Raw genomic sequence first — 27,689 nt, 5'->3', positions numbered from 1 at the left:
TGCTTCATTCAAAAGGGTTTTAAAAAAAAAGGGCAGAAATGGACAAGGCCTAGTGGCAATGAAAGAGGGTACAACTGTACATGTAAGTAGTCCATGACATAGATACAACTCTCACATGCTGTGGTAGATGCTCCTAGAGAGAGAAACAGGGTTCTAGAGAGAGAAAGTGCTGTTCCTTTCTGTTTGCCATCTTTTGCAGTGTGGTAGCATTGTTGGGTTTCTCAGAGCTCTTTTTATTTCTGGTGGGGTTGAAGGTGAGGGATGAAGTCAAGGAAGATTTCGATTTCTGTTTTTATGCTCAGAAATGTTCAATTGCTCCTGTGATTTTAAGGAACCCTAATTGTGCCTGAGATTGTGCTGCTCTGGTGCGTGGCTCTGGGCATTGTTACGCCTATAGGAGTTTCTCGGTCGTGTCTTTTTGATGAATATTTTTTTTTTTGTGTGTGTGGTTTCTGATTATGAGTTGTGAATTTCTTTTTCGAGAGTCTGGGATGGGTAGGGTAGGTTGTGATCTGTGTTGAGAATGAGGGTTTGTGCTCTGGATTTGCGGTTCTGTCATCCATTTCTGGACCTGATGTTTGTTCTGTGTCCCAATGCTGCTTCTGGATTCATGCATGTCGATTTTATGCTTCACTTTTGTCCCGGAATTCTGGGTTCCGCGTCTCTTTCAAGTGATTTGCTGCTTTAATTGAAGGGAATATTTAGTATTTAATGAAAATGAGAATATTTATTAGATTGAAAGCATATAACGTGTGCGTGTATTAAATTTTAATGTTATTAAAATTTGTATTCTTAATATTTTAGTTTTTTGAGTTGGATAACTTTTGGTTTCCCTCACCGTTCTCTTTTAAAAACGGAGTTGTGTTCTTTCCAGGCATAAACTACTGGAGGATTCCATGTGCATTTTGATTCAACCCAACCTTTACATTGCATTTGGTCGTGTGTTTCTGTGAATGTAATGTTTAGTCATTTTTTGTCGTCAAAGACCATTCTATATCACTTCTATGTTGAGCTTGAATTTTTTAACAAGGGAAACCATGATGAGTATTTTGAAGAAGTTTTTAATGAGGCTTTTATAGTTAATAATTTGAAGGGTACTCATGGAAGCACTAATACTAGATCTGCAAATGGCACTGGAAGACATGAGTCTCCCTCTGTCGAAAATCATTGTTACGTGAAAAGTATATTATTTCTGAATTCTGATTCCTTATCCCTTAGTTTGATATGCTGTTTTTGTCGGAGGAGAATATTTCTCTAGAAGAAACTGTTGCATGAAAGTCAATATATTCTGTACCCTATGCCATGGATTAACAATGAAAAACACATGTAATTGTGGGCAAACAATATATTGTTGGCTTTGCTTGGTCTTCTTTGGCAGTTAGGCAGTCATGCTGATGAAACCAAAAGAGTACTTATAGTTCCATATCTAGAAGATAAGATGGAAGTTAACTTATTCCAAAACTAAAAACTTCCATATTTAGTGTTTAAATGCTTAATTACTTTTGTGGCTTTTTGTTTGTTTATAAATACAGTTTACCCACACCTTGTTTTACTTTACATTTTGTTATTAATGAGATGAGATAATGGGATATTCGGATTTTAGTGGAGAGAGATAAAGAATCTTTTAATGAATCCTTGTGATGGATGCTCATGGGTGCAAAATCGAATGTGTAGCTGTTGTCCGATAATCTTTCACCTTATTTACATTTCAGTTTTGTATTTAATGCAACTATGACTCTGAGGGAAAATGATACCAATAAATAAAAATGCACTTACACGATTTCTTTTATTGTTGTTGCATGATATCTTCCATGCATACTTTCTTTCAGAAATTTAATTATGAAGGTAAAGTTTGTTTTGAATCTTTTTATTTTCAAAGACAATTTAATAACATCTCAATTTCTTCTGCAGATTCTAAAGCCTTTAGCAGGAGACCATTTTCTATTAATTGGTGTCAATAGTGACGAAGTATGTTAACCAATAATTTATGGCTTCATATGTTGGTTTAGCTTTTTGTAACGGTGCCAACATGTAGACCAGCATCAGAAACTGCATAGTGAAATCGCATCTGAACAGCAGAGATGTTGATCAGCAACGAAGTAGAGGATTTGTTTGATGATAACTTTGAAGGATCTAACGAAGAAAGACAGATTTTTTCAGAGGTCTTTTCTGGTAATGACATTTTTCAGTCCGGTCAGAAATGTGTTATTCCTGGAGTTATCAGCTTTGAACATGAATCTGCTAAAAACACATTTAAATCATTCTGCTCTAGTAACGAAAACTCAGTTGCATTGCATCCCTCGTCTTCTAGACTTACACACCCTGAAGAGGGGAACTTTATGGTAATTGAGCATTCTAAAGAGGCTGCTCCTGGATGTTTGCCAGAGAGTTTCATTTGTGAAGAACAGAATGACGAGGATGTGAATGTCAAACGAATGAAATTTTCTCTGCATGAACTTGCTTCTAGTAGATCCGATTCAGAAAAAAAATTGAGTTTATCACGACTCTCAAAAGTAGCAGTTTCTAACCTGTCTAGTGCTAGTACAGGCTGTGATAGAGAACCAATTACATTCCGGTTGGTTGAATCATCCAAACATGGTGTGATATCTAGTTGTTATCTATTGAACCGTAACAATTTAAATAAACAGGCTGTTAAGGATGAGGTAGATGTTACAAACTTTAACACAGCAACAGCAGACGGGCATATTGCAAAAGAAGTGTCTGTAAGTAAAGCAGCTGCTTCTCCTGTTTCCCAGGAGAGCTTTGCGAGCAGGCTTGTAGTTACTAGTCCATCAATCACTGTTGTGAAGAAGTCTGGGTCTCCTTTAAATCCTGAAGAAATGCCAGAATTGACTAATGTGGACATCTCAAATTCACCCTCAACGCTACAGGAAGAGGACCCTCGTACTATGCTGCAGTTTCAGATTGTTCAGTTGCTTACTATGGCAGGATGGACAATTGAGAAGCGTCAACGGCCGAGCAGGCGTTATCCAGAGTCAGTTTATAGGACTCCCAAGGGAAAGCCTATTCGGGAATTTACAAAGGCTTGGAGAATATGTGGTGAGCTATTGTCTGTTGAAAAAAGCAATTTAATGTGCAGAGATTATAAGGAGTGGATTGATATTAGTCAATTCTGGTCTGATCTATCCAGTGCACTGATAAATGTTGATAAAACAAAGATGCAGTCAGAAGACCCTGCTGCAATGTTGGCTTATCGATGGTGGCTTTTGGATCCTTTTGTAGTGGTTATATTTGTTGATAGAAAGATTGGTGCCCTGAAAAAGGGGGAGGTAGTGAAAGCAACTTGGAGTTTAGTTTCTAGTAAGTATAAGGTGTCATGTGCTCCCATTGATTCAAGCTCTGGAAATTTGAATCAGGTACCTGGAGGGTCTAATGTAAATTCTGTTCGTCAAGCCAAAATTAGAAATTCTAGAAGTCTTCATAAGCAGAGTTCAGAAAACTATCAGGAAACAGATAATATTATTAATGGACATGAGCCAATGGACATGTCAGAAGAAAATAACACATCCAGTGTGAGCTATGGCCTGGTTCATTCTCATGACTCAAGGGCTATACAACAGTCTGAATGTAGTGAGGAAGAGGGTGGGAAAATTTTAGTAGATCCTGCATCTGGGAAAGATAGCACATATTCTGTTTTTAATCTTACTCTGAGAAAGAAAATGAGAAGGAAGTGCAAAAGGGTATCTGAAATTAGAATGAGTATGTCCTACCATGGTGACATGCTGGGCTCAACTGTCACTAACCAGGTGCAGTCACTAGATGGTGAATCATGTGGTTTGGAAGAGGTCAAGAATTATCTAATTGACAATTCTGGAAGGAAAAGAAGCTGCAGAAAGTTATCATCTGCCAGTGCAATTCAGAGAAATATCAGGAAAACAAACTGCTCCGTAACTGGAACGGATAGGTCTAACAGATGCCAAATTAAAGATGATGATTTATTGGTGTCTGCAATATTCAGGAATAAGGACTTCGGGCCAAAGGCAATCCGGGGAAATTCTAGAGCTAAATCCTGCAAATCAAGGGGCCAGAGAAAACTTAAAAGCCAAAAGGGTCGTTGCAGGTTGCTGCCAAGGAACCCCTGTAATGGAGGGAAATACAATAAGGACTGTAATAGGTTTTATTTGGGTTCAAGGACAATATTGTCCTGGTTGATGGATAATGGGGTCATATCTTTAAATGATGTGATTCAATACCGAAATGCTAAGGATAATGTTGTCATTAAGGATGGTAGGATCACCAAAGATGGTATTATATGTATATGTTGTGGTAAGGTGCTTACATTATCTGAGTTCAAGTTGCATGCTGGGTTTACATTGAATCGCCCCTGCATGAATATTTTTATGGAGTCTGGCGAGCCCTTTACATTGTGCCTCCTTCAAGCTTGGTCAGCTGAATACAAAGCCAGGAAAAGTCTGAATCAAGCTGTGCAGGCTGAAGATAATGACAAAAATGATGATTCATGCGGGTTATGTGGTGAAGGGGGTGAGCTGATATGTTGTGATAATTGTCCATCTACTTTCCACGCAGCTTGTTTGTCCGCTCAGGTTTGTCTGCTCTTGGTCTAGGCAAGCTTTTTTCTTTTATTTGTTTTGGAAATCCTAATATAAGTGGTTGATATAACAGGCTCCTATGCCATTCCTCTGTGTGTATGTTTGTATATGTCTTTGCGTTAGCATAAACATGTTGTTCTGTTCCTCCATCAAACTGTACTTGCAGTATAATCTTTCTGAGCTGTAGTTAGGAATGTTTATTCTGACTCAGCTGATTACTTGAAAATGTGGCATATGATAATTAGAACTTTTTATAAGTGAGTTCACTTCTGTGAATATGAATAAATGATCAAGGGCGTCCACTGTAATTTAATTGCTTTTAGCCAAGAATTAACGAACTTTGTGCTTAGTTTAGCTGTGGTTTGATAAAGAATTTCAGTGAGTATACACCTGTGCATTAGTGCCATAAAATAGTAGGAGTTATCTTATCTTTTACTGTGTAGGAAACATTTGGTAGTATTTTATTTAATTATAAAATATATTTAAGCAAATAGGGTGAGATTAAATTGTTAAAAAGATGTGCTTTTGGTTGAGTCATGAGTTAAGATTGTTTTGAAAATTATTAGATTTATGTAAGAGATGACATGTTAGGATATAGGGTATTTGGATATAATGGAAAAGGGGATTAGGATAGAAGGCAGAGGAATTGTATAAATAGACTGATTGGATAGTTAGAAGGGAGTTTTTGAGTACATTGATTGTAGACAGGTTATGACCTGTGAAGAGGGTTAAGCCTCTGAATTCTTTCTGTACAGACACTCTTACTGGAAATAATATTCAGTTTTCTTTCTTTCTTGTGTCTTCTTGGTGAGTTTGAGAGTCTTTGATTAGGTTCCCAATTCAGGAACCTATCAATTGGTCCGACCTGCCGGATTACCCTATCGGTGAGGCGACATTTCGGGTGCGATGGAGGGAAGAGTGGTGGTGGTAGAGGGACAATTGGAGGCGGTGGAAATTGCGATAGCAGAAACGAAGGCTGATACGGTTTTTCTTAGGCATGAAACAGGGGCCTTAAGACAGAACTACGAAGCAATGCGCCAAGATATCTAAACGATCCTGAAGATGCTAGGAGATTGCAATCGTGACCCACACAGCCAGCGCCAAGAGGGAAGCCAATCATCAATGAATGATAACGATGGCGGACCGGACGGGGAGAGAGGAAGAAGAGGAGAGGGAAATCAAGTCGGACTGACGAACTGGAGGAAACGGGTGGAGCTACCCGTGTTCGAAGGAGGTGAACCGTGGAATTGGATTGGTAGGGAAGAAAAATTTTTCGAGGTGCAGAAGGGAGAGGAGAATAGCTTTCATTAGCATAGAGGGTTATGCGGGAAGTTGGTTTCGATTTTGGAGGGAGAAAACCAAGAACCATTCTTGGGAGGGGTTGAAGAGAGCTTTGGGGATTAGGTTCGGAGGAGGAACACGGGGAACGGTATATGAGAGACTATCTACCATCAAGCAGGTGGGGGCGGTTGAGGACTATGTCAAAGAGTTCGAAGTCTTGGTGGGACAGACGACCCAGATTCCAGAGGAGCAGATTTTGGGTTACTTCATGGCAGGACTCCGGGAGGAGGTGGGCGACCATGTCAGGCTGCACGACCCCCAAGACCTGATGACGGCCATGAGAGTCGCGCAGGATGTGGAGAAATTATGCACGGTCGCGACGACGGGAGGAGGATCGGCATCCAAAAGTCAGAGTTCGTGGGGACGAATGGCGGGGGTAGTTGCGGAAGTGGAAACCCAACGCGACATGCAGAATCGGGGAGGGGCTGCCGAAAGTGTTGGGTCCGTAAGGAGAGGGGCGACCCAAGGAGGCGGCACCGCAAGAACCACTAGCGATGGAATAGAAAGGAATACTTGCAACCTACCATACTCGGAGTTCGTAAAGAGGCGAGAGGAGGGAAGATGCTTCCGATGCGGCAGGTCTTTCAGCCCCGGCCATCGATGCCCAGAGAGGGGATTAAGAATGTTGATACTGGCCGAAGAAGAGGAAAAAGAGAGCGAGGCTGAACCAGAACCCAAGCCTCCTGACTTGAATTGGAGGACATAGCCAGTGGGTTCCCTTCATATGGTAACCCAATGAGGAAGAGGAACCATGAGATCAAGCTTCCCGATTCCAACCTTGAGGACAAGGTTGTTCTGCATCGGGGTGTAATGTTAGGATATAGGGTATTTGGATATAATGGGAAAGGGGATTAGGATAGAAGGCAGAGGAATTGTATAAATAGTCTGATTGAATAGTTAGAAGGGAGTTTTTGAGTACATTGATTGTAGACAGGTTATGACCTGTGAAGAGGGTTAAGCCTCTGAATTCTTCCTGTAGAGACACTCTTATTGGAAATAATATTCAGTTTTCTCTCTTTCTTGTGTCTTCTTGGTGAGTGAGAGAGTCTTTGATTAGGTTCCCAATTCAGGAACCTATCATGACACTTAAGCAAAAATGTTGACATTACAAAACAAAAACGATGGTAGTTGCATATCAAAATATATTTATTATAAATCAATTGAAATTAAATGTGTAAATGCTAAAGAAAAATTGAAACAATTTGAAATACGCTATGTTGATTGTGTGATAGTTGTGGACACTCATGTAGGCCTTTCTTAACAACAACCTAAACTATACTATTCCCTTATTGTCTCTAAATCCATCACTATCAAACAAGATGTCTAGGATCCTTTGTAACTCGGAGGAATTTGGAGAAGCATTGTAGCAATCACGAACAGTAGCTTATTAGGTTGCTCTTGAACCCATACCATCAATAGCGAGAGCTTGGTACAAACATCTCAAGGGATTACAAAATATAAATAAAAAATTATTCATTAATCATTTCATGAGAATCTCATTTATTTGGTAATTATTTATTATTAAAACATATTAGTATATTCCACCTACATTTAAAATGACTCCATTGTAACCAGAGACATGAGAACATACAAAAAGCTAATGTGGCTCAAAGGAAATTTACAGGCTAACATTTCAACTCCACGACTTGTGGTTCAGATTTTATATATTATATATAGTAGGTAGTTTGATGGTATGGATGGGTTGCTTTGTGTTAGTGTGTTATTAGTGTTTATATTTGTTTATTTATGTTGCTCCTGTATTGTTTCTTTTTATGTGATGTATTTAACAATAAACAAGGTCCTTTGTATTTTTGTGGATGTGCTTATTGTTGTTGATGTGATTACTATCAAGTACCTTAGAAGAATAATACAATCTTTTTTTTCCTATGTACATCAGGAGATCCCAGATGGTGACTGGTATTGTGCAAACTGCACTTGTAGGATATGTGGAAATTTGGTTATTGATAAAGACACTTCAGATCTGCAGGATTTGTTACAATGTTCACAGTGTGAACATAAATGTAAGTATGCTCTGTATGATCATGTTGCATTATGACATTACCAATGTCATGGTTGTAGACCCTGTAGGGTGTAGATAGAGAACAAGTTATATAATTTGTTCTTGTTTGAATAATTGAAATACTGTAATTTGTTTAATGGATAAACAATTTGTTCGTTTGATTATTGTCATGATTGTGTCTGAGTCTCGTTAAATGCCACAATAGTGGGAGCTTCATGATCTCATGCATTTATATATTTATTACAATAAGTTAATGATCATGACTGAAGATTTCTTTGATATGAAGTCTATGCATTATTTTCCCTTTTGTAATGCTTCAATGATCCGTCTGACTATTGTGATCTTTGTACTAAATAGATCACGAGACATGCCTGAAAGATAGAGAAACAAGAGAAGGAGCAGCCTCAGACATTTGGTTTTGTGGTCAGAGTTGTCAGGAGGTACTATACAACAATTTCTCAAATTTCTAGACTTCCATTTGAAATAGATTTCTTGAAATAGCTAATTGTTTGTTATATTACACGATGGTGTAGTGGCTTGTAATGTGAGTTGGTCATTTTACTATCTATAATTTGAAGATGTTCAAAGAAACTTTTGTTTATATTCCAAACCGTGTGCCACTTTGGTTTCCTTAATTTTTTTTTGTTCAATTAAGTCTCATTTTGTGTTGAATAGATTCAATTTAGTTCTTTATGTTAGCGTTCACATGTTAGTGTCACTAAAGTGTTCACATGTTAGTGTCACTAAAGTGTTCACATGTTAGTGTCACTAAAGTGTTCACATGATAGTGTCACTAAAGTGTCAGTGTAGCGTCATGAGGCATAGTCTTGTATTCAATTCAGTTTTTATATTTATTTGTTTACACAATTGTCCCATTTTTTAAAAAAATCGAGCAATGTTGTCCCGATCCAAAATATAGTTGAAAAACCAATAAAAATAAGTAAATTATAAAGCTTGTTCTATTTTATGAAAAATTATAATAGAATATTATTTATGTTATAAATATGATTTAAGTAGACAAATTAAGTTAAAAGATGTAAAATATATCAATAATTTTGTTTAGATTTCATGTGAATATTATCTTTTTTTAGAGGAATTAAATTTATAAATAAGATAACAAATGAAATATATATATATATATATATATATATATATATATATATATATATATATATATATATATATATATATATTAATTTTTCAAATATTAAAAATTACAATAATTTTTTTTGTTTAAATTTAAATTAAAAAAATTAATTTAATTTAATATTTAGGTGTAGTGATTTGATATATAAATTCTAAAAAATTATTTTAACATGGATATTGGTCTTGTTTTGGTAAGGACAAAATTGTTCGATTTAAAAAAAAAAGATTTAATCGAGTTAAAAATTAAATTTAGAAATTGAATTGAATACAAGAAATTATCGGGAAAATAATTAAAAATTAGAAAAAAAAAATACTATTACTGTCACCTGGCATTAACATATTAATATGTGGCATTAACATATTAATATGTTAATGCTCTTTATAAGGAAAGAACTAAATTGAATCAATTTAATACAAAGGGACTTAATTGAAAAAAATAATAAGGGACCAAATTGAATAAAAGCAACAAAAATTTGGACAAAAATAATAATTAAGCCTAAAGTTTATATAAGTGGTAGATAAAATTCTAAAAGTTGCTTCTAAAAGTTGCTTTTTCCGGGCACATAAGTTTAAGATTAATAAATTTGAAATTTAGTCTGAGTTGAACAAAAGTTCGAGGTAATTAATAAGGTGATTGTGATGTCCTTCAAATTCTTCTGTCCAAATATAATTTAATGGTTATAATAATTGAGAGAAGTATAACACAGAAACATCCATGACTCTAGTGTTTGCCAAAAGCGGTACAAATGGGATAGCTTTTTAAACCCATATAGATGTGGAAGAGTCTAGCCCTATGAGTAACCACGTAACGTAATGTAGACTTGTTGGCATAGTTGTATCCAATAGAATCACTTAGTATATAAATCGGGGAAGCTTTGGTTCCCTGTGACTTTTCAAAGCGTTGACATTCTGTTTAGCTTCTTTTCTCTTTCTATCCCTAAGGGGAAGAAATATAAAAGTAGTCTAGCAGTGTGACATACCTAATAAATTATCCTGGCCCAGTGGCTCTCCCAGTTCACAGTTTAACTTCATTACAGCAGCCCTCTCTTGCCTTTTCAATTGTGTTTTACAATCTGATACGATAATTTAAACAATGAAAACCTTATCTCTCTCGGAGAGGTTGGCTACATGGATCACATGCCACCATTGTTAAAATCCTATTCTCGGTAAAAGATATGTTACTATTAAAAATCTTTGTTGTAATAAGCTTAAAGCTTAGTAAGCTTTGGATTGACTGCTTGAATGGGAGTGTTGGAAATAGTAAAATTTTGTAAAATAGGAAATAGCTTGTTTCTGGATCACATGATAAAGTGCTTTAGTTTTCCTGGGAATTAGTGTTTAGGAAGGTAGACTTGATTAGTATAGCCTTGGAAATAGTCTCCACTATATCTGTCAAGACTTTAGAGTCTATAGATATGGATGGTGTGCATAAGTTGAGTACTCATTTTACTTAATTAAAAAAATCTCATTTCCTAAAATGTTCCGTTCTCTCTCTCTCTCTCTCTCTCTCTCTCTCTCTCTCTCTCCCTCTCCCTCTCCCTCTCCCTCGCTCTCCCCCTCTCCCTCTCTCAAATCCTCATTTAAATTCAACAGCTTAGGATATTCAGTCGAGGAAGAAGGAATGTTTTACATTTGAATAATTATGATTTCTCTATGTGGATACTCTAGTTGATGGGAGAATAATAGGGTGGGTTCATTATTCGTATGATTTTTTTTGGGTTTTAGTTAACGTGTGTGTTTCTAGCACAATATATTACTGGACAACATGAATTTCTTTTTTCACTGTAGTCTCAGTTAACATTTTTTTGTGGGCTAGGAACAATATTGTTTTCTCTTCTGTGGGCAATGAATAATCTATTGTTATTGGTATAACAATGTGTTATTGTTAGGAGTTGGATAGTTTATGAGAGAAGAAAGAAAAGAGAGTAGGCAGTTAGGAAAAGGCGGGAAGTATGGGTATAAAAGAAATAACGCATTATACTGTGGGGGCAGAGAAAATGATATAATTTGGATAGACCGGTTACAGGACCTGGTGAGAGGGGTTAGGCCCTCGTCTTACATGTGTTCTCTTTATTCGTTACAGTGAATAATTTTCCCATATTTGATTCTTTCTGTTGTGTGAGAGTGCGTATTAGTGAGTGAGGTAGACGGTTAGGAAATTATTCTCGGTTCCTAACAGAGTGGTCCGACCTGCCAGATCCTTGCGGAGAGAGATCGGAGTAATGGAGGGAAGAAACGAAGGACGTCTAAACGTGGTGGAGAACCATCTCAAAGCGATAGAGATTGCAGTAGATGGACTGAAGGCTGAAAACGTAGCGATAAGAAAAGACTCGGCGGCCATTCACCAGGATCTTCAGGAAATCATGCGGATGTTGGGGAATCGCAATCGCGAACACGAAGATGGATCGGATGGGAGTCAAGCATCGGTGAACGGTATGCGGAGGACGAGGCGAGAGGGTGAGAACGGAGGGCGCGAGGTGGATCGAACGGAGGGACAATTCCATTGGAGGAAGAAGGTGGAGCTTCCCGTATTTGATGGAGTGGATCCTCTGAATTGGATCAACTGGGCATAGGGTTTCTTTGAGTTATAAGGAGTGACGGAGGAAGAGAGGGTTAGCATCGCATATATCGCTATTGGTATCGGTTTTGGCGGGAAAAAGCGACAAACCGCACACGAGAAGGGCTAAAATGTGCGATGATCGGAAGATGTGGGGAAAGGAACTGGGGCTCGATTTTGGAAAGGCTCATGACGAACCGTCAGACTGAGACGGTTGAGGAGTATATCAGAGACTTCGAGATTTTGGTGGGGCAAACAAGCGGGGTGACGGACGAGCAGCTCCTGGGCTATTTCCTTGGGGGTTTACAGGAAGACGTGAGGAATTGAGTGCGACCGCATTATCCGCAAGAACTCATGACGGCGATGCGAATCACGAGAGATGTGGAGGTTCTATCGGGAGGAGCTAAGACTTGGGGAGGAGGCGCGAATCGACCATAGGTATCGGGGGGACAACGTCGGGGACGATAACCCGAGTTGAACTGATGCGCAATCCGGAGGGACGGACGGCCGACACGGAGAATGTAGGCTCTGGGGGAAGAGATGGAAACTCAGGACAGACTGCGGGGAGGGGTGCGAGTGCTACGAGGAACAACACCATGGGCAGAGGGGTGCGAAACCTTCCATATCACGAATATCTCAAGAGACGAGAAGAAGGACGTTGTTTCAGGTGTGGAGACAATTTGGCCCTAGTCACCGTTGTCCGGAAAGCAGCTTGAGGGTGTTGATTTTGGGTGAGGATGAGGAGGAAGACCCTGGAGAAAACGAGGCAGAGGTGGAACACAAGCGGCTAGAATTATCCTTTCTCTCGACAGGAGGATTGACGCAGCCGAGAACCATGAAACTTCAAGGGAGTTTGGGGGACAGGGTGGTGTTGATCATGGTTGACAGTGGCGCTAGTCACAACTTTATATCCAAAGCGTTGGTTGAGGAGTTTCAACTGGAGGTGGATAAAGGCTAGACTCATTCGGTCTGTTTGGGGGACGGACAGAGGAAACAAACCCAAGGTCGTTACATAGGGGTAGTGTTACAGATTGGAGGAGTCGAGATTATAGAGCAGTATCATGTCTTTGAATTAGGGGGTGTCGACCTGATTCTGGGAGTGGATTGGCTAGCTAAGTTGGGGGAGGTAGTGACGAATTGGGACAAGTTGACCATGTCCTTCAAACAAGGAGGAAGAGAAGTGATAATCGGAGGGGACCCGACCTTGGTGCGGGAAGTAATAGCACCTGAGGCCTTACTAAAGATTCCTAACACTGAGGCAGTGACAAGGGTATTGGTTGATGATCAAGTTAATGTGATTGAAAAAGTTGGTTGATGATCAAGTTAATGTGATTGAAAAAGTTGATCATCCGTTTGATGAGAAAGGGCGGTGGAGTCGGTGTAGAGTGGCCAAAGTTAGTTTTTTAATCTGCCCATTTTGGTTTTTGGCTCAACTCACCTTTAACTTGTCATTGAAGTATTACAGTCACATCAAACACAATCTTAAGCAGCGCATCCAGTCTTCTTACCTTCTTGGTCTCCCTAGCATTCTAGGGATTATATGCAGTTTATATAACTCTTATTCGCATGAAATTACCGGATAGTGATGGAAAGAGTGGTGAAGCTTGTACAGCTCAGTTTCTGGGATATCTTGGGCTTTTCAATGTTTTAATTTTTCTTCCAGTTTCCCTCATACTAAATATTACCAAGATGGAAAGTTTTCATTGCTGGCCAATACGTGTTTTGAATAGAAGACAACAGCAACTCGAAGAGGAGTTAAGAGAGCAAGTGCTGATAGAAGGGAATGAAGGAGGGTGGATGGAGCAACAAGCAGTTTCCAGAATTCAACCTTGGGGACAAGGTTGATTTTCAGGATGGGGGTAATGTTAGGAGTTGGATAGATAGTTTATGAGAGAAGAAAGAAAAGAGAGTATGCAGTTAGGAAAAGGCGGGAAGTATGGGTATAAAAGAAATAACGCATTATACTCTGGGGGGCAGAGAAAATAATATAATTTGTATAGACCTGTTTCAGGACCTGGTGAGAGGGGTTAGGCCCTCGTCTTACATGTGTTCTCTTTATTCGTTACAGTGAATAATATACCCATTATTTGATTCTTTTTGTTGTGTGAGAGTATGTATCAGTGAGTGAGGTAGACGGTTAGGAAATTATTCTCGGATTCCTAACAGTTATCGTATTTGGACATACTAATCCTATTATGTTAACAATCAGGTCAAGTACACACTAATTGAATAACCTAATTATGTTACCCATGACTTTATTCAAGGACTCGAGACTCTTGTTTGTGCAGGTGTACACTGGACTCCAATCTCAGGTGGGGTTAGTTAATCAAGTTGCTGATGACATCTCATGGACGCTTCTTAGATGCATTCATGATGACCAAAAAGTTCATTCTGCACAGTGGTTTGCCCTAAAGGCAGTATGCAATACGAAATTAGCAGTTGCTCTTACTATCATGGAGGAGTGTTTTGTGTCGATGCTTGATCCAAGAACAGGCATCCACATGATACCTCAAGTTTTATACAACTGGGGGTTAGTGCCTCTTCCCTTCATTTTGTGTGCTTCCTTATTTATAGTTTTATACCTGTCTAAGTAATCTCCTGCCCCTTGTACTCTTTTTTAAATTTCATTTTGATTTGAGAGGCTTTATTTCAAGTGATGTTCAGGTCTGAGTTTGCTCGTCTGAATTTTCAAGGGTTTTACACCATGGTATTGGAAAAACAGGATGTGTTAGTATCTGTAGCATCTATCAGGTAAAATTTAAAATATAGATATTTTTCTTATGAAATTTATGGTGGAATTTGATGTTTGTAAATGTTTATTCTTATCTTTGTGTGAAGTGGTTGTAGTTTAGATGCTATTTTAATCTATAAAGGCAATTATTTAAACGCCGTTCACGGAAGCTCAAGCTTCTCTTCCAGCTGATTTATAGTTACATTTGTTTGATTTATATAAGATGCTATACTTGTTTTATTGCATTGTTCTCATCTCATTTACATTTTTACAGGGTGCATGGAACCACAGTTGCAGAGATGCCTCTAATTGCTACTTGCAGTCGGTTTCGTCGCCAGGGAATGTGCCGGCTCCTTGTGAGTGCTATCGAGGAGGTACAATTTGGCTAGTTTCTTGTATTTGTTCAACAAATTGTAGTGATTTTTCGCTTAGTGACTTCTTTTTCCTATAATTGTTGAGTTTGAAATTTTCCCACACTTCATTTTGGCCTTTTGTGTTTCTAAATTTATCTGTCATTAGCAGATGTTAACATCTTTCAAGGTGGAAAGGCTTGTGGTATCAGCCATTCCTGATTTGGTTGAGACATGGACTAAGGGCTTTGGATTCAAACCCGTTGATGATGTTGAAAGGAAAAGATTGAATAAGTTTAACATGATGATATTTCCCGGGACAGTGTTTCTTGAGAAACCGTTACACAGGAAGACGAAAACTGAAGGTATTTTTTTTAGTGTATTTTGTTTAGTGTACTATTATTGTTAAATACGTAACTAAACTTAATTTTCTTTTCAGTTGAAACAGGACTGTGTGATGAATCAACTCAAGCAACGGATGAATCCGTCAAGGTATGCATCAGTTCTGAAGGAATGACCATTACTGACTCATTTCTACCAGATGTTGCAAACATTACCACCAATCAAGTTGAAGCAAAGTCAGAACATGAACCTGTGGACGGTAAAAATCAGTCAGACTATGAAGCTGGCAGTGATACCCTCAGAAAAGACAATACACAACCTGTTGACACTGCATTGGAAGCCAAAGAATCAACAGAAATAAGTAGTAGCTGTTTTACGGAAGAGATCATCCACTTAACAGTGTCAGGTGGCTCAGAGAAATCTATGGAAGAGAACAATGTGAGCGAACTGAGAACATGCAATAAAGTGGAAATGGAAAGTGATTCAGTACAGCAATCTAGTGAGACTTTTTGTGCAATCCAAGATGGTGCTGAACCAAGTATAAGGATTGTGGAGGACACGAATATCAAAATAGGGGAGGGTCAGGAAAATGCTTTGCAGGGCCATTTTTCAAATCTATCCTGCAAAACATTTTTAGGCAGCAATTTTGACACGGATTCCAGTATTGAATGCTCAGTGATGTATGATGAAACAGCTTTTTTTGGAACATTTTCAAAGTCTGCAAGCTGAATCAGAAGTTGAAAGAAAGTAGATGTTTAGAGAGATGTTGTGATGCTCATAACAAACCTGTGTAGGGTATCTTACGGAAACTAACTGCAAAATATGGAAGCATAAAATGGGTTCTAGACAACAGGGCTAGATAAGTTAAAATTGTGACCCATTGTGTGTAGCTAGGGACTTAGTGTGCAGCATAAGATGGATGCAAATAAAAATGTTTTTTGGTCTTGCCTTGGTAAGGAAGATAAGATGTGAATGAAGGTTGTGCTACTCAGATCTCGTTAGTTTACTCAAATCACTTTATATATGCACCTTCAATTCTTATCATAAAGAATCATTCAGCTGCATCAAGAAAAAAGTTAACATTTTCTTGTTAACTTGTAAAGGCTAGTCTCAACAACGGTAGCAAATATTGTTGCAGCTTGGTGCAATATGAATTATCTGCTTCCATTGCATAAATTGGAAATATTAAGAATTCTAGCCTTTATAACTTTGATTAATTGAATGTGATAATCTAAAGCAACTTACGATTATGGAATTATGAATGGATATTTATTAATGTTGGTGATTTATGGACATTCTCATAATTAAATTTGGATCTAATCTATGAATTTAATAACTAAGATCTTCTCACGGTTACAAATTAGCTGAGTGTTCTTGCCCTTCCATAATTTCATCTTACAACTCAATGGGGTGCAGGTTGAAATGTATGTAGGTACAGAAAGAAGCTGCCTCACAAATTTGTGGGTAACTAGGCTGCGGGTCTGGAGTTAGGGCTATTTTTTAGCGGCACTTTCTTCTTATACCCCATAATTTCTTTATATACTCTATAAAGTAAAAGATATTTTGTCCTGTATAGATAGCTAAATTGGTAATTGAAATTTCTAAATGTTGAAGATATTTAAGATATTTCTAATTAAAATTTTCAAACAAATGGGTAATTGAAAGATTCATCTCCTTGCATTTAAGTGTTGAAGAAAAGAGTTGTATTTTTTATGTTTTATATTTCAAAAGACAAAAAGTCTTGTTGAATTCACTTATCTTTCAATGATTTATATATAAACAGGTTCCTTATATCTTTAAAGTTTTTACCAAGAATTATGGATTATTTGTTCATTTTCTTAAAAATAAAAATAAAATAACAAGATTTTGTTTTTTCTCAATTTTCTTGTATGTATTATATGTTTTCAGTTCCTGAATTTATGGACAAATTGGAATTCGTCTCTATCATATAGTTTTTACATTGAAGTATCGGTTGAAACTAAAAATATATTTAGCTCTTAATATAAAACTGAAATATTTGTTTTGAAAAATATAATTTTCTATTTATGTCATCTCTTTTTTATTATTTGTTGAATTTTAAAAAATTTACTTTTATTTTTATTTTTTAAATCACTTTTACTTTACTTTTTTAACCTTTCTCCTAAAAATATTTAGAAAAAAATGAATTTTAACTACTTTAAAATATATTAATATTAATATTTAAAATTTATTAAAAATATATGTTGAATAACAAGAAGAATTCATAAGGATGATTTACTTATTTTCTTATTAACAAATCATATGTTTTGAGATTAAATAAATTAAAAATACATTTTAAATTCATCTGAAATATATTTTAAATTTCTTAATTCATAAATAAATTTTAAATTGTCATTAAAAATTAGAAGATTTTGATAATAAAGGCGTAAAATATAATTTATGTTTTTACCGAATTTAAAAGTGATGGTAGTTTAAAAATAGTGAGACTCAGTTATTTTAATATTAAATGATTTATTTATAAATAGTTTTGTTATAAACAAGTTTCATTATTTTAAAACGTATCATATATTTAGAAACTATTTTTCTAGAGTTTTTTATCTTCTCTCTAAGAGTTCTAACTCCTGAGTCATGACGATCAGGAGGTGTCTAATCGATCACGACTAAGAGATCTACATTTCTCGTCAATAAATTTCTGTCATAGAACAAGTAAGTTTCGACTCATTTTTTTCTCTTGTTCCTAATCTGTTTTTAGAAGAAAGAATGGTTATTGCATGTGCGATCATGCTTCTCCTAGTCATTATTGGTTAATCTAGAGTTCTAAGGACTCTGACTGCTTCCAATTTGGTATTTGGTAGATTCGTCTAGAGATTCCTTGTGTTTCAACCAATTTGGTATTTGGTTAATGGATTGTCTCATGAAAATCCATATGAGCATCTGACAACTTTCAATGGGATTTGTAACACTGTAAAGATCAATGGAGTGCCAGATGATGTTATAAAGCTTAGTTTGTTTCCTTTCTTATTGGGAGGCATTTCAATTGCATCCGCTTTCAAAGCCTTTTTTCCCACAAAGCCACCCTGCTTCCAACAGTAGATCCTACTGATTCGGTTGCAGCAGAACAACCACCAATAGTTGCATCCGTTAAAGACCAATCACCGGCAAACACCAACAACGGTTACTGATTAACGTCCGACTTTGCTTTTGATTCCGTTAAGGAGCTCATTTCCACGAAACTCGAGACTCTCTTGCGTTTCACAGGTGTACCGTTGCCCGGGGGGGTGACTATTCAGCAGGTAGCCGACCACCTGCATGGGTTGAAGATTTTCCAGTACTGGAAAACATATACAACTCCCTCCTCGAGCTGGGCATAATGAGCCCTTATTATCTACAAGTTGTCTCCTATATCCAACAGTTTCTATAGGCACCTTCAAAAAAATACATTTATTAGGTTGAATTCTTTCCCAGAAGATAGCTTTACCGAATGGGAGATGTGGTTGCAAAGTTCTTGAACAAATACTTCCCACAATCTAAAATCAACAAAGGTAAAAAGGAAATTTCTTCTTTCAAGCAGGGCATGGAGGAGACGTTAGGTCAAGCGTGGGATAGATATAAAAGCTTGTTGAGAAAGACACCCACACATGGATTTGATGAAGCCACAATAAGCATTCTTTTCCCTGGAGGTCTTGGTTCACAAACCAAATTGATGTTAGATGCCCCAGATGGAGGTAATATCAAGTGCAAGACTCTAGGGGAAGCCTATGAATTGATTGACAACATGACTACTAATGATAATGAGATGCAATGATAATGAGATGCATAATGAAAGATGAGCTCCATCTCAGCAGAAAGGAGTCCTACAGTTACAATCTCATGATGCTTTGCTTGCATAGAATAAAATTATCACTCAACAATTGGAGAATTTGACAAAGAAACTCTCTCAAATGCAGAATGTTTCACAGGTTCAACAGAAACTCTGTGAACTATGTGGTGGTGATCATATCAATGGTCAATGTGCTTTTCTAATGGAGACCCAAGAAGACGCCAACTATAAGGGCAATCAATTCCGCGAAGGTAATTTCAACCAAGGGTGGAAACCTCACCCAAGTATGGGTCAAGGTCAATTTTTGTAATCTAGGCAAGCAGGACAATTTAATAGATCACCGCAACAACAATTACAATGGCAACAGATATCTACAGTATCTGATAGAACTTCAAAGCTTGAAGAAACTTTTCAACAATTTATGCAGGTAACTATCTCCAACCACAAGAGCACTGAAACTACTATAAGGAATTTAGAGATGCAGGTAGGTCAACTAGCTAAGAAGTTGGAGGATAAAGTTGAGAAGCAATTTGGGGCTAATACTGAGGTTAACCTTAAGGAAGAATGTAAAGCTATTGTGAGCATAAGTGATGAGAGAGTAGAGGAGAGAAAAGAAAGAGTTGAGTTGAAAGAAGAAAAAGAAGAGAGAATAGGTGAGGTTGAGAGAAAAGAGAAAGAAAAGAAGAGGGGAGAGAAAAAAATTTGAGAAAATTGAAAAGATTCTTCCTTACCCTAAGGAGTGTGAAAAAAATGATAAAGAGAAGCAATATGAGCGTTTTAAGGAGATCTTCAAGCAATTGGAGATTACTATGCCCTTAACCGAAGCACTACAGTAAATTCCTGCTTATGCGAAGCACATGAAGAAAGTCCTAAAAAAGAAGAGATATTTAGATGAGGAAACTATTGATGTACAGGGCAATTGCAGTGTTATCTTGCAGAAGGCACTTTCTCCAAAAGTTAAAGATCCAGGAAGTTTTACTATTCCTTGCATTATAGGGAATGTTGAGATAGGGAAAACCCTAATTGATTTAGGGTCACGCATTAATTTGATGCCTTTATCTGTGCTTGAAAGGATTGGTGGTCTTAAAATGAAGCCTACTAAGGTTACTTTGCAATTGGCGGATGGATCTACCAAAAAGCCTTATGGTGTGGCGGAGGATGTTGTGGTTTGCATAGACAAACTTAGATTCTTGGTTGATTTTGTGGTAATGGAAATGGAGGAAGACATGAAGATTCTTATTATTCTTGGAAGGCCATTCATGAAAATGGCCAAGGTAATCATCAATGTGGATGACGGGACGATAACACTTAAAGACCGAGAAGAGGAGGTGATCTTTAATGTCTTCAATGTGGAGCAGCAGATTCAAGTTAAGAAGAATAGTCATAAAGCTGCACTAATGACTAGGCTTGAAGATGTTAAGCCGGTCAACAAAGGTAAAAATTGTTTCTTGTCACAGGTTAAGGAGGAAGGAAAAGATGGTAAAGGGAAGATGGTTCATCATGACTCGGTGAATGAACAACTCAAACTTGGCACACCGGTGAGATTCAAGAACAAGTTTTGCATTGTGAAAGAGTTTAAAGAGAATGGAGTAATAGAGATTGAAGCTCTATATTCTAGAAGAGCAAAAAAAGGTGAACAGGAACCTGTTGACGAGTTGGTGTGATGAAAGCAAGAGGAACACCAACATAGAAGATTGGAGGGTTGGTTGCCTTTAAGCTTCTGTGCGAATGTAATGCATAATTAATTGTTGGGGATACAAGACATTGTGATCTAGTAATTAAGAGTATGCTTTCTTCACCGAGACATCGAGTTTAAGGTAAATTAGAAAGTGACATTAACATTAATGAAGAAGATGAATTCATAAATACATGAGAGTGGATAGGATAAGTCAGAAACCCCAACAACATAATCATTCCATATTTTATACACCAATCACTTGTGCATTCTTCAAGTCAATTGATCAACATTTGCATTCATATTTATTTTCTTCATTATAAACACCATGATCTTGTTTACAAGTCTTAATTAATCAAGAACCCACATGAATGTCTAGGCCGTGAGTCTATTGGGAAACGATACTTGGTCTTACCATTTGTTATTACTTGATACGGTTCGGCACACTTGCCGTAGTCTTAACATGTTTTTGGCGCCGTTTCCGGGGACTCGTGGTTTAACTATTCTATTCGTGTGATTATTGATTAACATTGACTTGATTTTTTATTTTAGTGTATTTTTGTTTTGTTTTGTTTTAAAAGTGCTTTTTAGGATTTTGTTTTCTTGTGTATGCAGGGTATAATTCGAACTAGAAGCAAGAAAACCTCGGAACCACTTCTTGAAGGATTGGACAAGAGTAGAAGGAGAAGGAGAATCCGAACATCTAGAGAATTATTTCCTTCTCCGGAGACACTTTTACAACCCTCACCACAAGAATCTGACCAGAGTACTGAAGAGATGGCTGGAGAAAATAATGGCAGACGCACTCTGGCGGATTACACCACTGTTGTTGGCCCTCATCACTTTAACAACATTGCAAGGTCGAGGGTCAATGCTACAAATATGGAAGTGAAAACCGGTGTTGATACAATTGGTGAAGAGCAACCAATTTAATGGACTGTCTCATGAAAGTCCATATGAACATTTGACCACATCCAACGAGATTTGCAACACTGTGAAGATGAATGGTGTGCCGAATGACGCTATAAAGCTTAATTTATTTCCTTTCTCATTGGTAGGCAATGCTAAGCTATGGTTGAATTCTTTCCCGGAGGATAGCTTTACTGAATGGGAAGCTGTGGTTTCAAAGTTTCTGAACAAGTACTTCCCACAATTAAAGATCAACAAGGGTAAGCAAGAAATTTCTTCTTTCAGGTAAGGCATGGAGGAGACGTTAGGTCAAGCATGGGATAGATACAAGAGTTTGTTGAGGAAGACGCCCACGCTTGGCTTTGATTAAGCAATAATAGTCATTCTTTTCCTTGGAGGTCTAGGTTCACAAACCAAATTGATGCTAGATGCCTCAGTTGGAGGTAATATTAAGTGTAAGACTCCAAAGGAAGCTTTTGAATTGATTGACAACATGGGTACTAATGATAACGAGATGCATAGTGAAAGAGGAACTTCACCTCAACAGAAGGGAGTTCTACAATTACAATCTCAAGATGCCTTGCTTGCACAAAATAAAATTATAACTCAACAGTTCAATAATTTGACGAAGACACTCGCTCAATTGCCAAAGGAGCTGAAGAACGTTTCACAGGTTCAACAACAACTCTGTGAATTATGTGGTGGTGATCATATAAATGATCAATGTGCTTTTCCAGTGGAGGCCCAAGAAGATGTCAATTATATGGGCAATCAATTCCAATACCACCAAGGAAACTTTAACCAAGGGTGGAAACCTCACCCAAGCATGGGTCAAGGTCAAAATGGACAAGCTGGACAAGCATGACAATTTAATAGACCACAACAGCAACCATCACTATGGAAACAAGTATCTGCGCTAATTGAGAGATCAACAATGTTAGAAGACACTCTTCAACAATTTATGCAGGTGACTATCTCCAATCATAAGAGCACTGAAGGTGTTATAAGAAATTTGGAGATGTAGGTCGGCCAACTGGCCAAGAAGATGGAAGACAAAGCGGAAAAGCAATTTGGGGCTAACATTGAGGTTAACCCTAAGGAAGAGTGTAAAGCTATTGCGAGCATAGATGATGAGAGGGTGGAAGAGAGCAAATAAAGAGTTGAGTTAGAGAAGAGAGAAGAAAGAGAAGAGAGAATATGTGAGGTTGAGACGAAAGCGAAAGAAAAGAAGAGGGGAGAGAAAAATTTTGAGAAAATTGAAAAATTTCTTTCTTATCTTAAGGGGCGTGAAAAATTAGATAAAGAGAGACAATATGAGCGTTTTAAGGAGATCTTCAGGCCATTGGAGATTACTATACCTTTGACCGAAGCACTGCAACAATTTCCTGCTTATGCAAAGCACATGAAGCAATTCATCACAAAAAAAGATATTTAGATGAGGAGACTATGGATGAACAGGGAGATTGCGGTGTTATTTTGGAGAAACCATTTCCTCCAAAAGTGAAAGATCTAGGAAGTTTTACTATTCCTTGCGTCATTGGAAAGGTGAATATAAGGAAAGCCTTAATTGATTTAGGGTCAAGCATTAATTTGATGTCCTTATCTCTGCTCGAAAGGATTGGTGATCTTGAAGTCAAGCCAACAAAGGTGACTTTGCTTATGGCGGATGGGTCTTCCAAGAAACCCTATGGTGTAGCGGAAGATGTTGTGATTTGTATAGAGAAACTTAAATTCCTGGTGGATTTTGTGGTGATGGAGATGGAGGAGGATGAGAAGATCCCAATTATTCTTGGAAGGCCGTTTATGAAAACGGCAAGGTAATCATCAATGTGGATGATAGGATGATAGTGCTTCAAGACCAAGAGGAAAAGTTAATCTTTAATGTCTTCAAAGCTGAGCAGTAGATTCAAGAGAAGAAGTCTAATCATAAAGCTGCATGTAAGGATACACCAATGATTGACCCTAAAGTTGCCAAGCCGGTCATCCAAGGTAAAAATTGTTTCTTGTCACAGGTTAGGGAAGAAGAAAAAGATGACAAAGGAAGGATGGTTCGTGATGACTTGGTGGATGCACAATTCAAACTTGGCACACCTATAAGATAAAATTCCTTGTGATGATAACTTGCTTGTGAGTGTGTTTGATATGTGGTTAAATGAAAGGCAAAGTTGGTTCATGTGACATTGTGATGGTAGAGTGTAAGAGTGACACCTCACTATACACCTTTGAGTTTAAGTGAAATACTTTTGAGTGCTTGAGTGAAACACTGTCTTTGGTGAGGAATTGTTCCATGCACTATATGATAACATTCTTGGTTGGTTGGTTGATTATTCATGAGGTTTGCATCTATTGTGTATGTCTTGATTATGTGAGCACCATAATTGAAGCTTGATTGGCTAACGCATCATTATATCTTGACTAATCTTTCTATGATGAGCATTCATGAGTGATTTACTTGTCCTAAGAGAAAAATGTTTTTTGGTGTGCTAGACCATTGTAGTATGCGTATTTTGTTTAAGCCAAGTTACATTTTGCTTGAGGACAAGCAAAGTTTCAAGTTTGGGGTTGTGATAACGGTTGAAAAACCGTTATTTTTATACTTAATTTTGATATTAAAAACATCCTTTTTGACTTAGAAGCTTGCTTGAACTCATGTTTTTGCTTTAGTTTTGTGAATAAGAGAATTGATGTTATACTTGATGATTTTATCACTGAATTCCCTTGATTTTGTAGGCTAATTGAATGATTTGAAAGAAGAGTTAAAGTACCAAATAGTTGGAATGCAAAAGTCAACCAGAATGTAGAAAATCCAATTAGAGTGCAGAAAAGTTAACCAGAATGCAAAAAAGTCAACTAGTGCAGAAAAATCAACCAGAGTGCAGAAAAGTAGCGCTGAGCGCCAGTTTTGGGCTGAGCGCCAGTTAAGTGCCGTAAAGCCACCGTTGAGCGCTAGTTTTGGGCTGAGCGCCAGTTTCGTGGGCTTGAACCCGTTTTCTGTAATTTTTCTGGTCTATTTAAGGACTTGAATGTCCTAGGGATTGTATCCTTTGATGGCTTGAGCACAGAAACACACTTTTCACCCATTAGGGGTAGATTTGGGGATGCAGGAGTCTCCTCTTCTCTTTCTAGGGTTTTTCTATCTCTTTCATTCTTTCATTCCATTCAATTAGTTTCTCCATGATAATGGAAAACTAAACCTTATTTGTTGTTGGGAAAGATGTAACCTCTTAAACTCTCATGTATTGAATTGATTCTTATTATAAAATGCTTTACTTCATTAATTGTTTGGGTTTTTCCTCTACACTCTATGCATGCTTTGTTTAACTCATTCAATTGCATGACTATTGGTTTTGTCACTATGGAAACATATGAGAAAATCTAGAACTGGGGAAATTCTCCCAAAAGCAATATTACCTAGACATAGGGATAGGAGGGTTGGTTGTCTTTAAGCTTCTGTGCGAATGTAATGCATGATTAATTTCTAGGGAGACAAGACATTGTGATCCAGTAATTAGGAGTAGGCTTTCTTCACCGAGACATCGAGTTTATGGTAAATTAGAAAGTGACATTAACATTAGTTAAGAAGATGAATTCATATATGCATGAGAGTAAATTAGGTGAAATATAAACCCAACAACAATATCATCCATTCATTCTTTTGTTTAGCCTCAATTGATCAAATTGCATTCATGTTTATTTTATTGCATTTGCATTCAAAACCCCCAAAATTTGTTCTTTAGAGTCTTAATTAGTTGAGTAATCACATAACTGTTTAGTGTCGTGAGTCTCTTGGGAAACGATACTTGGTATTACCCTTTATTATTACTTAATACGATTCGGTACACTTGCCAAAGTGTTAACATAGCCTCAGGATGCAGAGCCTTTTCAGATGAGGGACATGTATTTGTCCCTGATGGAGTCTAGGATACATGCATTGGATAGAGGGCAGGTGGCCACTACAGAGATAATTATAGGGATGTATGATACACCCCTTAGACGGTTGTGGACGATGGACGAGTTTAACACTATGGTGGGATGGCCAAAGGATCAGGCACAAGCTAGTGGAGCTGGAGCAGCTGAAGCTTCGGCCATGGAGGATGATGATAAAGATGATGATTATGAAGATGGTGATGAAGAAGAGGAAGATGACGATGAGGAGGAGGAATCAGATGATAGTAGAGGATGATGATAGCATTTACTGATGAATGTTATTTGCAGTAGAACAAGATTTTTCTTATCTTTGTCTTATGAACTTTATTTTGCTTCTGTTTTTAGAATAGGTGTTGATGTACTCAGTTTGAGACTTATATCTGATGCGATGGTTTGATATTGATTTGTGTGTGATGAGTATTGCTTGATGATGCTTTGATATTGATTGATGTTGAGATGTTGCACAAGATGCTGATATACAGGTGGTTGTTCACAAACTGTGTGAACAGATGCATGATGTTATGATCGTGATTATGATGCTAAGCAGGATGTGTATTTAGTGTATGTGAAACATTGAATTAGGTTATATGTGAGGTTTTGAACTCCAGAGTATTTGTTGTGAATGAGTGCTATTCTTTTGAAAGCATGAATGATTTTGCCCAGGTTTCTATGATTAAACTACTTGCTTGCTTGTGTCATATGATCAAGGCCATTTTTTATTACCCCTTTTCTTAGCCAATGTATGATTTTATCCCAAATGAAAGAGAGCACCAAGTGTTCTACCCTTTTTGAACCTTAAGCCTTAAATAGATTAAATAAAATCCTTTGTGAAAATCTTTACCTTGAGTTAAGTTGAGAATCATGGTGTGGTATTGATAAAGGTTCAAGTTTGGGGTTGATTGGGAGAATTGAAAAAGAAAGTAATGAAAAGCATTGAGTTAAGTATTGAGCAAGTATGAAAAAGGGAAAAGAAAATAGAATGTAAAGAAAGAAAAGCTCAATGAAAAAAGGGGAAAGTTGGGAATGAGTGAGATTGGTTTGTCTAAAGAGAGATTGTATTTGAATGATAAATTTATGAATGATTCTCTTAACTCAAGGATTTTGTGATCTTGAAAAACCAATTTTTCTTCTTAGCCCAGCCACATTACAAGCCATGGAAAGTCCTTGTGATGATACTTGTCTGTGAGTATGTTTGATTGTGGTAAATGAAAGGAAATTTTGTTCTATGTGACATTGGGATAAGTAGAATGAACGTGTAGTATCAACAGCAAACAACAATAACCAACAACAAAGAAGTTCAATCAAACAACAACAACAAACAAGTTCAATCAAACAACAACAACAAACAAGTTCAATCAAACAACAACAACAAACAAGTTCAATCAAACAACAACAACAAACAAGTTCAACTAAACAACAACAACAAACAAATTCAACAAAAAAAGCAAACAAGTTCAACAAATAAGTTCTTCAAAACGAAAACGAAAACGAAAACGAAAACGAAAACGAAAACGAAAACGAAAACTAACCTTCAAAAGGTGGGTTCGTCGGAATAAAGTTTCGTCACAGTGAGAGAGAAAACAGAATGCACCTATGAAGGAAAAGAGCACGAAAATAATTGGTTAAAAGAAACAAAAATCATACATAAAGTAATTAATGCATTTTGTGGCAAATGAAAAAAAGATTACATGTTATGCTCGTCAAACTTCGTTCGAGAAAAGTTTGAGAAAAGAAGAGGGTATCGCGCGCTAAGATAAAATGAATGAATTTTCAATCTCCTGCTCAAATTTTTATTGAATTCACTAACCTTTTGACGTTGAATTTAAAAGTCATTCGACGTTTTATATCCTTTTACATCGAATTACAATTCCAAATGATGTTTAATAATTGCATTTATTTACAAAAATGCCACCGTTCAGTTTTAACGTTGGTTATTTAGTGGTTTGACGTTAAACGTGTGACGTTATACGTTGTTTTTGTACTAGTGAGTTCCATGAATACATGATTACATCTATGCTTAGTTAATTGATCATTCATGAGAATAACATCTGTTGGATATTATGCAATCATGTGAACACCATGATGAGTGATTTTAATCAAGGCATGGGTACATCTTGACTGAATTCTGTTTGATGAGCTGATTTGAGTAATTACTTGTCTTGGAAGAAAGAGTTTTTGAATGTGTTGAACCATTGTATTGATTGGTGGAAGACTGAGTTATATCTTATTTGCTTGAGGACAAGCAAAGTTCTAAGTTTGTGGTTGTGATAACGGTTGAAATACCGTTATTTTTATACTTAATTTTAATATTAAAAACACCC

General features: G+C 37.1%; 1 protein-coding gene across 2 annotated transcripts; it reads left to right on the top strand.

The window, feature by feature from the left end:
- The first annotated feature begins 84 nt into the window (after positions 1-84).
- On the top strand, positions 85-16,152 carry ROS4 (Acyl-CoA N-acyltransferase with RING/FYVE/PHD-type zinc finger protein). Of its 2 annotated transcripts, none has more exons than XM_047297975.2 (9): positions 85-254; positions 1,912-4,565; positions 7,810-7,933; positions 8,290-8,372; positions 13,924-14,165; positions 14,300-14,386; positions 14,641-14,740; positions 14,889-15,081; positions 15,156-16,152. In XM_047297975.2, exons 2-9 carry the CDS (start codon positions 2,082-2,084, stop codon positions 15,785-15,787), a joined length of 3,945 nt encoding a protein of 1,314 aa, XP_047153931.1. In that variant the 5' UTR covers positions 85-254; positions 1,912-2,081; the 3' UTR covers positions 15,788-16,152. The 2 variants fall into 2 exon arrangements, with proteins under 2 accessions (XP_047153931.1, XP_047153932.1); XM_047297976.2 differs by having other exon boundaries at positions 85-365.
- Positions 16,153-27,689: the final 11,537 nt, after the last annotated feature.

The sequence above is a fragment of the Vigna umbellata genome, chromosome 6 (genome assembly GCF_029865625.1).
Source record: "Vigna umbellata cultivar VRB3 chromosome 6, Vumbellata_1.0, whole genome shotgun sequence".
NCBI classification, from domain to species: Eukaryota; Viridiplantae; Streptophyta; class Magnoliopsida; order Fabales; family Fabaceae; genus Vigna; species Vigna umbellata.
The sequence above is the reverse complement of the archived record's forward strand: the minus strand, read 5'-3'. Positions and strand labels throughout refer to the sequence as shown.

Bases quoted from the DNA above. Each gene is read 5' to 3' on its own strand.
- ROS4 (XM_047297975.2), top strand. From the start codon at position 2,082: ATGTTGATCAGCAACGAAGTAGAGGATTTGTTTGATGATAACTTTGAA. The intron at 8,373-13,923 runs GTACTATACAAC...TTGTTTGTGCAG, and splicing joins GTGGTCAGAGTTGTCAGGAG to GTGTACACTGGACTCCAATC. The intron at 14,166-14,299 runs GTTAGTGCCTCT...AGTGATGTTCAG, and splicing joins CAAGTTTTATACAACTGGGG to GTCTGAGTTTGCTCGTCTGA.